This window comes from Cricetulus griseus, chromosome 6, assembly GCF_003668045.3.
Source record: "Cricetulus griseus strain 17A/GY chromosome 6, alternate assembly CriGri-PICRH-1.0, whole genome shotgun sequence".
NCBI lineage: Eukaryota > Metazoa > Chordata > Mammalia > Rodentia > Cricetidae > Cricetulus > Cricetulus griseus.
This window is the reverse complement of record NC_048599.1, coordinates 82,988,835-83,003,178: the sequence shown is the minus strand read 5'-3', so window position 1 is coordinate 83,003,178 and position 14,344 is coordinate 82,988,835. Positions and strand designations below refer to the sequence as shown.

Here is a 14,344-nt window from a genome sequence, read left to right as displayed (position 1 = left end):
GTAAGTAACCATAAATAAATTCATTGGATCACTGAGATAAGACTTAAATGGAATGCTTTCCTAGGTCTGTTGGAGTCCCATCTGGGGTGGACAGATGTTTCTTGTCTCCCCAAGACTGTTCATACGACAGTGGTCCATTTCTTAACTCTAAATTCTGTCTCACTAAATCTGAATCAATACCAGTGTCTTGTAACTTTATGGTAAGTCTTAAAACAAGGTAGTGTAAGTGCTGCAACCAAAAAAATTTTTTTGCAAGGCTATTGTATTCCCATTTAAATTTTAGAAATCTAGGTATATGGCTCAGCAGGTAAAAGTGATTGTTCTGCAAGCATGAGGATGTGAGTTTGGATCCCCAACACTTACATAAGACAAACAAACAAAAACTATTTCTGGCTGCACATGCCTGCAACCTTAGCACCGGGGATCAGAGAAAGCAACCACTGAGCTTCTGTCCCACACTGCATTTTCTAGAATTTCATACATACGAATTCATAAACTCTGTTCTCTCCTTCATCTTACTTCATTAACTCAGCATAATATTATATTCTGGAAAGTACCTACATTGTTGCACATATCAACAGTTCATTCTTTTTTTTATTAGTATTATTGAGGGTTAGGGATATAGATACCTGGTAGAGTGTTGGCCTGGATCTGGGTTTGATCTTCAGCACTGCAATACCTCCTAGCTCCTCCTCCCCACTTCAAATCCTAACTACTGTTTAGTCAACTCCTAGTGGAGGATATGCTGCTGTTCACTTACCCATTGGACTGATTGATAGATACTGGTTTTGTTTCCCTTCAGGTTCTGGCTATACCAAATAAAGCTTCCAAAGCTTCCGTGAATATCAGTGAATGTCAGTGTAGAGGCATTAGCATAGACATGGGTTCTTATTACTCTAGACCTTAGATGCTGTGGGAAGACTGCTGGTATGACATGGCAAGAGCTGCTATGGCTTGGATGTGGTATGTCCCCTAAGGTTCACATGGTAGAGTCCTGGCCCTCAATTTAACAATGCAGGGGTGATATGGGAACTTTAAGAGACAGGGCTTGGTGGGAGGTCCTGGGGTCAATGGGGGCACAGTCATCAGAAGGAATTAAAGGAACTCTGATGGGTCCCAAAGCTCTGCGGAGATGAGCTGCTATAAGACCTGACCCCTGAACTGCTCTTTGACTTCCTGTTTTGACATGTGATCTCTTCTTCCATACATGCTCCTCCCACTGCAGCATCAATCATAAGGTCCTTGCTAGAGGCAAGCCAATGCTGGCACCTGCCTTTGAGTCTAGAACTGGAAGCTGAATTTCTGTTTTATAAAGCCATTTAGCCAGGTGTGGTGGTGCATAGCTATGTTCCCAGAACTCGGGAGGTAGAGGCGGAAGGATCAGAAGTCATCCTCTACCAGGTAGTAAGTTTGAGGCCAGCCTGGAGCACATGAGAGCACATATCAAACAAAACAAAGAAAAACAAAATGCCCCCTTAAAAACAAAACAAAACAAAACAAAAACCAAATAAATATAGTGTAAAGCCAGTCTGCCTCAGGTATTCTGTTATAGTCTCTCTCTCTCTCTCTCTCTCTCTCTCTCTCTCTCTCTCTCTCTCTCTCTCTCTCTGTGTGTGTGTGTGTGTGTGTGTGTGTGATTGTGTGCTTAACATTTATATATTTTTAACATTTCAAACTGTTTTATCATACCACTGCATCCAGATTATGAACCAGCACAGAGCAGAAGCTAAAGGTCCATGCCTTATTGTGTGCACATGCACTTTGGCAACGGAGATAAGTTATTCATCAAACATCACTGAGTAACTGCTGAGCTCAATAAATTGGACTAGGCATGGAGAGTACGCCAAGGAATGAGACAGCCATGGTTCTGACCCTGGTGCTCACATTCTAGAAGGAAAACTGGGCACTAAACAGAAAATCTCTGAGGTAATGACTTCCTTGTTTTTTTTTTTTTTGTTTTGTTTTGTTTTGTTTTAAGAGGTACTAAGCCTTCTGAAGCTCACTTAGCCTGGGACTGGAAGCTTCTTTGAAACAGCCACGCCTGAGCTTTCAGGTGAGAGGAAGAGTAGAAACTAACAAAACCATAATCCCAACAGACTCTGCTCGGTTCTGGACTCTGATACAATTCCCCTAGGATGCCAATTTTCATTAACTTATTTATAACTTAGTTGAGGCTGCTAATTGCTGCACAGCAAATAATTCACTTTGGAAGTACAGTGTTCTCCATCTTCTGAAACCACACTCAGCTGAGTACCCTCACCACAGAAATACTCTCAACAGAGATAGTAAGTCTCAGAAGCCCCAGGAGAACCACTGGAGAATCATGAAGAGGACTGCAGCTATAGTAAGGGTAGTGGTTCTACTGTGTCTTCTGCCAAGTGCTTCCTGAGCTGTCTTCGTGGCGGGCACTATGAATGTTTATCCTGGGAGGGGGCAAACTCACTGCCATTGTATGAAGGAATAAGCTGAGAATCAGGTTTCATCTAAAGTTTGAAAGAGTTCTCAGGAATGCATTTAGCTCAGCCTTCTTGACTAGACCTCCTTCACAGTAACCAGAGATAGTGACCAGATAGTGACTATCTGGGCATTATCTTTGAATATCTTTGTTCCTACTTCGCTTTTGCCAAGAAACTGAGCAAACAGATACAGTTTGGAACTGCTGTACCAATGAAGAGGCCCTTCTACCTTGGCTTGCCTAGAGAAACACTTTACAATTCTCCTTCTACAAAAGTAGGAAAGATGGTGTCTTGGGGTTTCTACTGCTGTGATGAAACACCATGATCAAAGGCAACTTGGGGAAGAAAGCATTTATTTCATTTTACAACTTGTAGTCCATCAACCAGGGAAGTCAGGGAAGGAGTTGATGCAGAGGCCATGGAAGGGTGCTGCTATTACTGGCTTGTTCCTCCCGGCTTGCTCAGCCTGCTTTATTACAGCATGCAGGACCAAGAGTCCAGGGGTGGCACATCCCACAGTGATTTGAGCCCTCCCAAATCAATCATTAGCCAAGAAAATGCACCAAAGGCTAGATCACATGCCAATCTGGTGGGACCTTTTTTCAATCAAGGTTTTCTCTTCCAAAATGACACTAAGCTTGTATCAAAGTAACATAAAACTGGCCAGTGGTACAGTAAATGTCATTCATATCCTAGGTAAAATGACCTAAGCCACTTCCTACAAATGAAAGTAAATCCAAAAGATGAAAGAATGCAGACTCTGCTGGATACTCCACTGTTTCTCACTGGCCAAACACCTGACCAGAGGGTCACAAGTTAATCTGTGCCAGAATGGCTTTCTCTCACCCTCAAATGGGACTATATTTAAAAGCAACACAAATGGGGAAAACCTAGCCTTTAATTTTTGGTAGTATATGTGTGGGTTCATCTTTCTTCTCTCTTAAATCAATCTTTAAGGACTCAAAGAAATTTATGTAATAAACACCTATGCAAAAAATATGGCTGCATTGGATAGATTTTCATTTTTTTTTAAAGGTTCTCACTGTGTGGCTCTGGCTGCCCCTAACTTGCTGTGTAGATCAAACTAGCCTCAAACTCAGAGGTCCTCCTGCCTCTGCCTCCCTAACTCTTCCTCCACCAAAATTAAAGATGTGCATTATCATGCTGTCTTAATTTTCATTTCTTAAGAACCCTAAATCCAACAGGTCCTGAGAAAACCAAAGAAAATGGTTCCTCTTCTATAAAGGCAGTGTGACCATGGGATAAATCTCAGCACTGCCAGAAGGAGCTAAGAGATTTGTATACTCTACTGGGCTTTGTCATACCTTGGTGACCCCTGCAGCATAGGCCTTCGCTGTCGCCAGTGCATCTCACACATATCCACCCTGACAGGCTCATCAGCTCCCACTGTGTGCGCCAAGTTTCAACTCTGGCACTTTCCCCCAGGGAGACCTTTCCTGGTCTTCATGCTTAACCCCTGAACTCAACCTAATCCATCAGCTGCCCCAAAGGAGCAGTGACAGAGACAAGCAGACAGTCTGTCCATACAGAGCTCAGAGAGCAAGCCATCCGTAGGCAGGCTGCTTTCCAAATGCTTGCCAATACCGCCACTTCTGGACTTAATGTTTTTACTGCTGTGGAGGCAGGTAGCCAAGGGTACAGGAATGCTATGCTTGGAAACATCGAGTAGATTGTCCAATGCTATAGACAGGTTTTAGAAAATATCCCCTGGGACTCTCATTGGGAGTTCCCAAATCTGGGTACAGTTGTCACTGGGACACCAGGCTTCCCCAGGACTTTGAAGATAGCTTTACATCCCACTCTCAGGCACATGATGAACAGTTTAGCAATCATAGCTCTAGAGAATGAAACACCTAGCCTTTCAGTGAACTGCTGAAAAGAGCCTTACCTCATAACCAAACTGCAGCTCATCGGAGGTCAGCATGATGATGTCATCATCGATGGCCAGGACAGCCTCTGTCTCAATTTCATCATACGGGAAGAAACGATTACTCAGCTTGTTTTCTGCAGTCCTTACAACTTTCAAGGGAACACGAATTTTGGGCCAGAGAGATTCTGGATGAAGAATAAAAGAAACTCTTTACTACTCACCTAGCTCTGTGAGGAGTCAGAGCATCCTGTTCTATCACAGGGAGGGGTAGCTTCTGCCAGGGACTCTTAAGTGCAGAGGTACCAGTTTTTGGAGGGGAGGCTCCCATCAATGCACCATCCTCCTCAAACCTTTATGGCACTACCTATTCTCAATTGGGTCCAACTCCTAACTGGGGCTACAAGGACAGAAAGTCCAGGTCACCAGTCTCAGGACCTTTCCTGCCTAAACTTTACCTCTCCTGGCAGACACTCTGCAAAGTGCTTTTCCACCAGTGCGCTCAGCTCAAAACTGGCCTCAAGGTCTGCTAGGAAACTCAGCTCCTGCCTGAGGATGCCTGCCATCCTCTGCACAACCATGGCAATCACTAGGGGGTGGAGCCCACCAGTGGAGGACAGCAGTGGCCCTGGCTGAGTGCTGCTTTCCTAACTCAACACTTCACCCTTTCCCCTTGACTTACCAAGTTTGACTTCTCAGCACGACCAATTTATAGAGCAAGTCTCAGATTTCTAGGTCTGATTATGTGGGATTTCCTAGTATATGGAAAAACAACAACCCGTGACTCTCCTTGTCCTGCCCCCAATTTACTGTGAAATGACTGGAGCAAATCAGCTGCAGGGTCACTCTTGTAGAGGCTGCATTTAGCAAAGCATGAAGTCAATGCTTTGTTGGTCAATATGGTACCGATGTCGACAGACCCCAGGTTCTTCACACATTTGTTAGGTGAGAACAGGAAAGCTAAGTGTGCTGCTTCCCCAAAGTCTGCCGTATGATCCCAGGAAGATCTAGTCTCAGCTACTCCTAAATCACCAAACTGAAGAAGCAGCAAGATGGAGGAAAGTCAAAGGGAAAAGCTGGTCTGACCAAATGCTGAGCACCTGAGCTCTGCAGAATATAACAGAATAGAATAATACAAACACGTAACTCATTGCTGGGTGCTCCCAGGGGTCTTAGAAAGGGCCAATGTAACAGAGAGGCCATGTAGTTAGGTTAGATATCTCCAGTTTTAAATAAGCCTATGGTGCAGGGCATTAAGTGGCCAACTCCTAAATCATCTGTTTAAAAAAGGCACATTATCAACAAGCATTTGGGGATAAATATGTGGGCATATGAATGAGAGTTCTGCCTTTTCTATTAGTTTTTTAAAGCCTCTTGGCTTTCTTATGTATTTAGTGGATGTGTATGCATGTATGCGTGTACACATCACACTGAATGTATGGGATCCAAGAACTGAACTGGTTGTCTGGTGCTGTGCAAACATGCTTCTCTCCTCTGAGCCATCTTGCCAGTTTTCTGTGAGATATTGAGGAAGTCCCTTCTCAGGAGTCAGCAGAGTGTGGGACTTTATTGCTCAGTGGCCATAGCTAGATCTCTCAGAGATGTGGCATCATCCAATACACTTTATGGCATTCCACTGGTCAGAAACTATTGTCAAAGTAGTGTCTACACACCTCTGGGAGGTGGTGACTTGTCCAGTATTACACAGGTAAGAAACAATAAGGCTAGTATTTAAGTCTATTAACAACAAAGACCAAATATGACCTGTGCCATAATCCACTTCAGTGTGAGAGTTCTGTTTCTCTAAACCTGGGATAAATCTCTGAAGATCCAAAAATCATTCTGATTCTTGTTCGCATCAGATTCCCTACTTAAGACAAATAAAATCCCTGTCATATAGCTACTAAATCTCAGATCCTCATAAACCTGAAGAAAAACCTACAACAAAGAAGGCCATCCAGCCTTAGCTAACAGGGTCTCAAACCTTGTGGCTTCAGAATTGTCATATGTTCTTAAAAGTATCAAGAATCCCTAAGGAGTTGAATGTACATGGATGTACACATGTAAGCATTTATACAAACACATACATGCAAACACACACTACTCACTATGCTGTAAATTAAAATAGGAAACTGTAAAACACATGTACACATGCCATTAGCTGGCAGAGCAGCAATGCCATCTCATGTAGGTTGTGGAAAACTTTGCCATCCACTGTGAGAAAGGAGAGATGGGAAAAGAAGAGAAAAACTCAAAAGCAATTTTACCCTCTCAACTCCTCCAAGACCCCAGGGATGCACAGGGTACCCTACTCATACAGAGAATAGCTATGCTTGATTCCTGTTCATATTTGGGTACCACACTATATAACAGGAACAACAACCCTGACCAGCATGTCTGGAGTCTGGAGGATGGCACGGGCTTCTAGGTCCAGGGTTTGTAAAACATGCTTAAAGAAATGATTTGTCACTTAGGTTTCTGCCTCACAGCTTCAAGTTCAGTCTTTGTGCCCTGATCTGTGACAGCAGAGCTGGGCCCTGTGAACATACTGGCACGATGGTATGCTACATCAGGAGAAGGCAAGGAGCTGGCTTCACAGGAAGGAAGCCTCACTGGTTCTGGTGTGCCTCTTTGACTTCTTGCTTCTATAGTAGTCTACAAGTGGGCAGTAAGTATGAGTGGCAGGCCTGAGGAGCATTCCTCAGCTTCTGGGGATGCCCAGCTGTAGCTCAGCCAAGGCTCTCCACAGGGGTAGCTTCAGGTGAGTGCCACTGAAGCCCTGGCCAGTTTTCCAGCAAGTTCAGTACCAATGCCTGACAGCCTCCTGTTGAATCTTGTGGTTTTTCTGATGTCACCCTAGTCTGTGTCATTTTAGCATGCTTCATCAACCAGTGGGCCACAGCCACAGTGCTGGCAGATGGCAGGCATTCACCAACTGTTAGTTATGTGTTCCCCTGGAATTCTCAGTTTATTAGCAAGACAAAGTGTTTTTCTGAGTCATAGTTAGTGGTAGCAAGGTGGTTCACTTCAGATTTAACACACCAACCACCCTGACCATCCAGTGGCACAGCCACAGTTCAGCTTCCCATGCCTACTCTTCTGTTTGTTCTTTGAGACACTGTTACCATGGAGCCAAAGCTGGTCTCAAACTTGTGATGCTCCTGCCTCAGCCACTTGAGTGCTAAGATTATGCTTCTGGCTCACTGTGCCTACTTCTAGGTAGGGAGAACCCCTGCTATGGAACCGAAAACGCCTCACAGACTAATGAAACTAAAGCCATGGAACTCTGGCCCTGTTAATTCCACAAAGCAACAAACAGCTCCATTTACCTCTCTGTACAGGAAAGCAGCTAGCTGCTCCAGCTAAGTGGAAACACGCCTCTGCGTCGGGTGGAATCTGGACTTTCACTTGGGAGTGTGTACAGCTTGTTCACCCCACAGGCATTTCCACATTCTTTACCTATATATATCCAAAGAATCACTCGAGACGATGTCCATAAAGAGCTAACTTGCCCCTGTAAAGTCTTTGATGGGGAAATTTTAGAGAGTGATGAAAGCCAAGGAGGATGATATGGGGTACAGATGGAGGCCCAGAATGAGTCACAGCTATTCAAAACACACAGTCACTTTCCCTGGTTCTAGATGGAATCTGGGTAGCCAATTCAGCTTTGACCAGAGGAGCCTCTACTTAAATGGTGCATGGACATTGCCATCCCGAGGCAGGGTGGAAGAGAATTCTGCCCTCTCTTCACCTGTTCTGGAGAAGGGCAGTCCTAGTGGCACTCCTGCTAGGCAGACAGACTGGAGTGCAGGAGCAGAGCCCTGAACACAGGCAATCTGTGTGTGATTTTAACCCTAGAAAGGCTGTATTTAAAAACATTAGGACAGACAGACAAGGCAGAATGGAGATTTTGGGCACAAAGGAGAGAGAACAGTGCTTCCAAAACAGCTCACTTTCACTGAGTCTCTGACATGCATCTAGCTCTTCTACATAATTCCAGATTGGAGATCTGAAAATATGGACCAGACTGGCAGGCTCAGTGCAAAGGGACAGACAGGCTTCAGATCCAATGGCCCAAGCTCACCACCATCTCTGCCATGTGCAGCTTTGTGATGTAGCTAAATTACCAATCTAAACTTCATTTTTCTTAATTTTGCAAAATGAGGATGAGAGCACCTTCTTATTGGCTATGATGAGAAACTGGAGAGGACCCATGTGACACACTTAGCACAGTCCCCATTCCTTGGACATGAGTGGCATTTGGTAATGGGTTTTAAGGGCACCGTGGCACCATCATCTTCACAAAAGGATTCTTATGAAGTCCTGCAAACTCTGATTCTCTGCTAACTGTAAGGTCAGACAGATGGACGTTGGGATGACCCTGCTGAAGCAGGAAGACACAATGTCAGAGCAAGAAATCTCCAGGTCTAGTCCAGGGCTCAACCTGCACGGGGGTTTCCTTTCTTTATCCTTTTATATTCTAAATGGAACATCATACCCTTGGATGCAGTAGATAATCTCGTGACTGTAGCAGGCAGATCAGAAATGTCACCTATCATTCAATGAAACCAGAAGACTATGATTTATGGGGGAAAACCCCCAAATTTATGAAAGACAAAGAGTGGAGCCAGGTACCCTGGTAAGTCCACCAAATGAACTCCAATCCAGCCCAAAGAAGAGAGTGATCCCCAGTGTCACAGGTTCTGTAAGTATACTGACTTGTTTTTGCCCACAGTAAACATCAAGAGAGGTGTAAGCAGAGGGATGCCTCTACACCCGTGGCAAAGGTGTGTAGTGTTAGGTTTGACTGAAGCCAGGCCTGAACTGGCCACAGCAGAAGGGTTCATTTATATAATGGTTCCCTAAGACTTGACATCTCTATCCCAGTGCAGAGTTCAATTAAGGGAGCTATTGCCCCTCTTCCCTGCTGCTCCTTCTGAGTGAACGAACCATCCTAACATGCACAGCTATCTCCACCCTGCCCACTAAGGATTGTAATAGTCACAATATGAATTGGGGGTGGAGGGCAGTCCTGATGTTAATTCAGACCTGAAGGTGACTAAGAATTTCTGAGAAGAATTGTGTTGGCATTTTGATGAGAATTACATTGAATCTGTTACTGAGTTTGAACAGTTGGTAGAACTGTTTGGGAAGGATTAGAAATTGTGGTCTTGTTGAAGAAGGTCACTGGGGTTGGGTGAAGTTTCAAAAAGCCCACACCATTCCAGTTGTCTCTCTTTCTACCATATAGTTGTCTCAACATGTAAGCTCTTAGCTTCTGCTCTAGCACAATGTCTGTTGCCATGCTCCCTGCCATGATGGCCATGGAATCTACCACCCCTTGAAACCATGAGCCCCACATTAATTGCTTCCTTTTATAAGATGCCTTGGCCATGGTGTCTCTTAAGAGCAATAAAAAGGTAACTAAGACATAGGGTGACCATTTTCACAATATTAATCCTATTAATCTATGAGCATAGGAGACCTTTCCATCTTCTGGTGTCTTCTTCAATTCTTTCTTCAGTGTCTTAATTTTTTTTATTGTACATGTTTTCCATTTGCTTGGTTTGGCTTGGTTAGAGTTATCCCAGATATTTTTTAGATGATATCTATCTAGAAGCTTCACCCCACTAACTAGTATTCATGGTATTGGAAAGGACTCTGTACTCTACTAGAGGAGAATGAATAGTAGTCATCAATATCACTCAGTCATAAACTCTACAACCTACAACAGTGACCTACAAGATATAGTGGCACAATAGTGGCACAAATGTTATAGTTTTAACCAACTACTTTCTGATTGGCTTTAAGGCCCACTCAATGAGATGGAATCTGTATCTGACACTGCTAAGGTGGCCAAGAAGCTGAAAATACATATACCATAGGTCTAGGGGAAAACCACATACTATTGTCTTGCTAAAGGAGTACAGTAATAAAACGATTCCAAATGACATACTGCTATACTGATAGATCAGTGGTTCACTCAACACTTATCAGAGAAGCTTCTTCTTGCTGCAGATGGGAACTAATAATACCCACAACTAAGACCCACAACTGGCCAATATGTAGAGAGTTAAAGACTTTGGTGCACTAAATCCTCAATGGGATATTGTCATCGAAGCCCTCTCCTCAAGGAGGCAGAAAGATTATGACAAAGGTGATGGATAACTCCAAAGAAACAGTGTCTTCGAGACACAACAGGACTGATGCACATATGAACTCACAGTGACTGACAGCATGCACAAGGCCTGCACAGGTTTAAACCAGACAGGGTCCCATCATTGAGAGATAGGCTCCCACTCTAACCAAGAAGCTATCTGCAACTGATACCCATTGGCAAAGGAAAAAAAAGAGGTTTTCTCCAATGGAGTCTCACTGGGTCTATAAATCATACTCAGGGCAGGCCCCACACCCAGGAATATCTGGGCAACACAAAACAAACTCAATGGCATTTTTGTAGATCTTTCCTCTCACTTCACTTTGTTTGGGGCATTTTTTGTCCTATTTGTCTTTTGCTTTTTTTATCTTCTGCTTTCGTGTGTTTGTGTGTGTTTCTTGTGTTGTTGTTTGTTTTATATTTTGCTTTAAAGAGAGTGAGAGAAAGGAAAGGAACATAAATTTGGATGGGTAGGGAGAGGGGGAGGATCTGAGAAGAACTGGTGAAGAAGAAAAACATGGTCAAAACAGCATATAAAAATCTTTTATTCAACCAGGCATTGGTGGCGCATGCCTTTAATCCCAGCACTCAGGAGGCAGAGGCAGGCAGATCTCTGTGAGTTTGAGGCCAGCCTGGTCTACAGAGCAAGTTCCAGGACAACCTCCAAAGCAATACAGAGAAACCCTGTCTCGAAAAGTAAATAAATAAATAAATAAATAAATCTTTTTTTTTCCAAAAAAGTTAACAAAAACCCTGAGGGTTAAATTACACCTGGGCCAAAATGTGAATGGCTAGGCAAATATTCTCTATATCAAATATATTCCCTATGTCCATCAAGGTTAGAGCTGAAGAGCTAAGAAAGAGGAGAGCAGTGGGCCTTTTTCTTTAGACACACCTCAAAAATGATGTGCAAAAATCTCACTGGAAATTCTATTGCCTAGCCTATATATTTACTTAAACTTTAAACCCAGCAATTTAGACTTAGCTGTAACCCAAAGTTGAAAGAATTTGATTGGGTTGGAAAACGAAAAAAAAAAATATTGGGAAGGAGTAGGTTGCTGCCTTCGCTAATCCACCCAGCAGCAGACATGCTAACCACAATATTTATCTTAGCAAATGTAGAGAAAGTGAAGAACATCACATTTGCCTCTAATATTCAAAGCCTTATGCTTGTCTATTTCTTCTTTTTTTAACATGTAGATAAAAAAAATCTAATGCCTGCACTGACACAAAGACCACAGCTGACAGCCCCACTTATCAACTGAACAAACACCCCACAGGAGATGAGACACAGCCATGTTCTCCCTGAACAACCAAACTGTCAAAGCCAGAGCCCTGACCTAAAACTATCCACAAAAACAGCCAGCCCAGCTGACACACGCCACAACCTAGGACTCATCAGGCTCTTTCCTCCTTAGAGCCAAAGTATTCAAAACCTAAACTAAACTATGGTCATAATATTAACCACTGTATTTTAGTAAGGTATTCCAAAAATTAACAGGACTACCCAGGGCTGCGCTTTGCTTTTCATCTCGCAGTGCAGAGACTGGAAGCAAACAGCCTTTCTTTCATAACTGCCCTCAGAGAAGTGACTCAGACTCACAGCTCATCAAAGTGGCCACAAGGAGAAGCCTCTTTGGCAGGCTTTATGTTCTATTTTGTTTTTGACTGACAGATGACAACTGTGTGTGCTTATGGGGCACAGAGTGATAGATAGCTCAGTCCATATTTGGCCACTGGAAAGATCCAATCAGTCACTAGCATCTCTATCACCAGCCACAGAGCCTGTACTTGGCCTTGTGGTTAGGACTGAAGGATGCAGCCATCCTCTAAGATGGTAGCCTTAGAGACAGGAGCAAATACATGCATATGGATGCAGAGTGAAAGGGGTGTCTTCCTTCTTAAAGCAGGATCACCCTCTGTAAGTGAAGGGGCCAATTAGCAATGCAGGACCTGGATCTCCAGTTCACTTCTTTGGGAAAAGGCAGCTACATTCACAAAGCCAGGAGTACCAAAGATGTTCTCTCTAATTCCTGCCCTCATATTTTAAATTTTCTTTTATGTTTCCTTCCCTAGTCAACCTTGTCCCTCCATCTTAGATTATATCAATACCTTTTTACCCCATAAACCCTTTTTTCTCCATCACCACCACCACCATCATCACCATCATCTTCATTATCATCACTGAGGATAGGAATTTAGATGTGCTCGACAATATCTAGTGTTCCTTTCTTATTAAGAATCAACCAGACAAAACATACACTCTGAAAACTGGTCATGTTATAGTAACAATGGAAAAAGATAATCAAAAAGCAGCTATGCTTTGGGACATCACATAGGGCTTTTGTTTAAAAGAGCTATTTACTGGGCCAGGGAGATGATTCATCAAGTCAAGGCCCTTTTTGAACAATATGACCACCTGAGTTTGATCCCAGTAACCCGTGTGAAATGGTATGTGAGCTGGTGAGACAGCCAGCCAGTAAAGGTGCTTTCCACATAGCCTAACCATTTGAGCTTGATCTTCTAGACTTCTACATGGTAGAAGGTCACAGTCTTGCCAGTTGTGCTCTGACCTTCACACACATGCCATGGCATATAGACAGACAGACAGACAGACAGACAGACAGACAGACAGACAGACAGACACACACACACACACACACACACACACACACACACACACACACACACACAAGTTGTCCTCGGAACTCTACATGAGTGCTGTGGCACATATGTACCTGCATACACATACATCATCATAACACATACAATAAATGAGGTTTAAAAAATTAAGAAGCTATTTTACCCAAATTGTGGCTCCTCAAACCTAAACAGAGCATATGACTCTTTCAGAGACTGAACACACTACCAAGTGCATTTTTTAAAAACATGTTGGGAGACACTAATGAACTTTCTTCAGTAAATTCTGAGTTGCCTCAGAGAGAGAAATAAGGCTGTCTCCCAGCCTGGACTCTAGATCTACCACTGGTGGTTTCCAGGGCTAGCCATCGTGACTTCAGTGTAACCAATTAAAGGGACCAGCCATAAAAAGCACAGATACTACTGTCAGGCAATAAACTAGACCTTATCGGTGACAGTGGTGCACATTACAAACTTCAAACTCATTCCTTGCTCTAATCCATCAGAAACTTCCTGGCTTTAATAGGCTCTAAATGGCAGGAGCTTTGAAGTTCTGGGATTAGGGTCAGTAATAGACAGGCTGAATGAGAAGCTAAATGCAGGTGGGACGAACTCTTGTGCGTCCCGAATTAAAAACAAATCCAATTAATCAAACAGGCCTCAACCCTAGCTGCTGCAACAGATGACAGGGATGGCCAAGGAAGGCAGGGGACAAAGTGATGGGGCAACTGGCCAGTTTCTGTGAGAATCCATTCTCACCATCCATTTAGCTGCAAGGCTACAAGGGTTGGGCAGCTGACCTCCCAACCAGAACAGGGGCTATCTTTTTGTTTTGCTTTGTTTTGTTGAAGGAGGGCTCAATATCAGAACAGAGATAAGGGAGCAGAAAACTAATGCCCTTTAAACTGAGTTTTCATGTAAACAAATCGGCTGGGATGCCAGAGGGAAGCTGAGGCCTGTTTTCCCAAGGCGGATAGCCTTTGATCCCCTTGACTCCTCAGCTCTCAAACACTTGTGGCTCAGAGCATGCCAGGGCGCAGAGTTCACTGGGCCACCCTAGAATCCTACGGGTGAGATGACTCAGAACAGCAGGGTCAGGTTGCCTGAGCCTGCCAGTGTTGTTGGCAGAGGATGGGAGCATGTGTCCCCCCAAATCGGTGCAACTAAGGGGTGCATGAAAGCCCTAAATGGGCCTCTCCCGAG

The 14,344-nt window shown here is 43.8% G+C and overlaps 1 protein-coding gene across 7 annotated transcripts in view; it reads right to left on the bottom strand.

Moving 5' to 3' along the window:
- Ext2 (exostosin glycosyltransferase 2) overlaps positions 1 to 14,344 on the bottom strand; it is a 138,801-nt gene that overhangs the window by 34,185 nt on the left and 90,272 nt on the right. For all 7 annotated transcript variants that reach the window (XM_035446092.1, XM_035446095.1, XM_035446094.1 and 4 more), the window contains one exon: positions 4,366 to 4,532. In XM_035446092.1, coding sequence (XP_035301983.1) covers positions 4,366 to 4,532 — 167 coding nt within the window. The remainder of the gene's footprint in view (positions 1 to 4,365; positions 4,533 to 14,344) is intronic.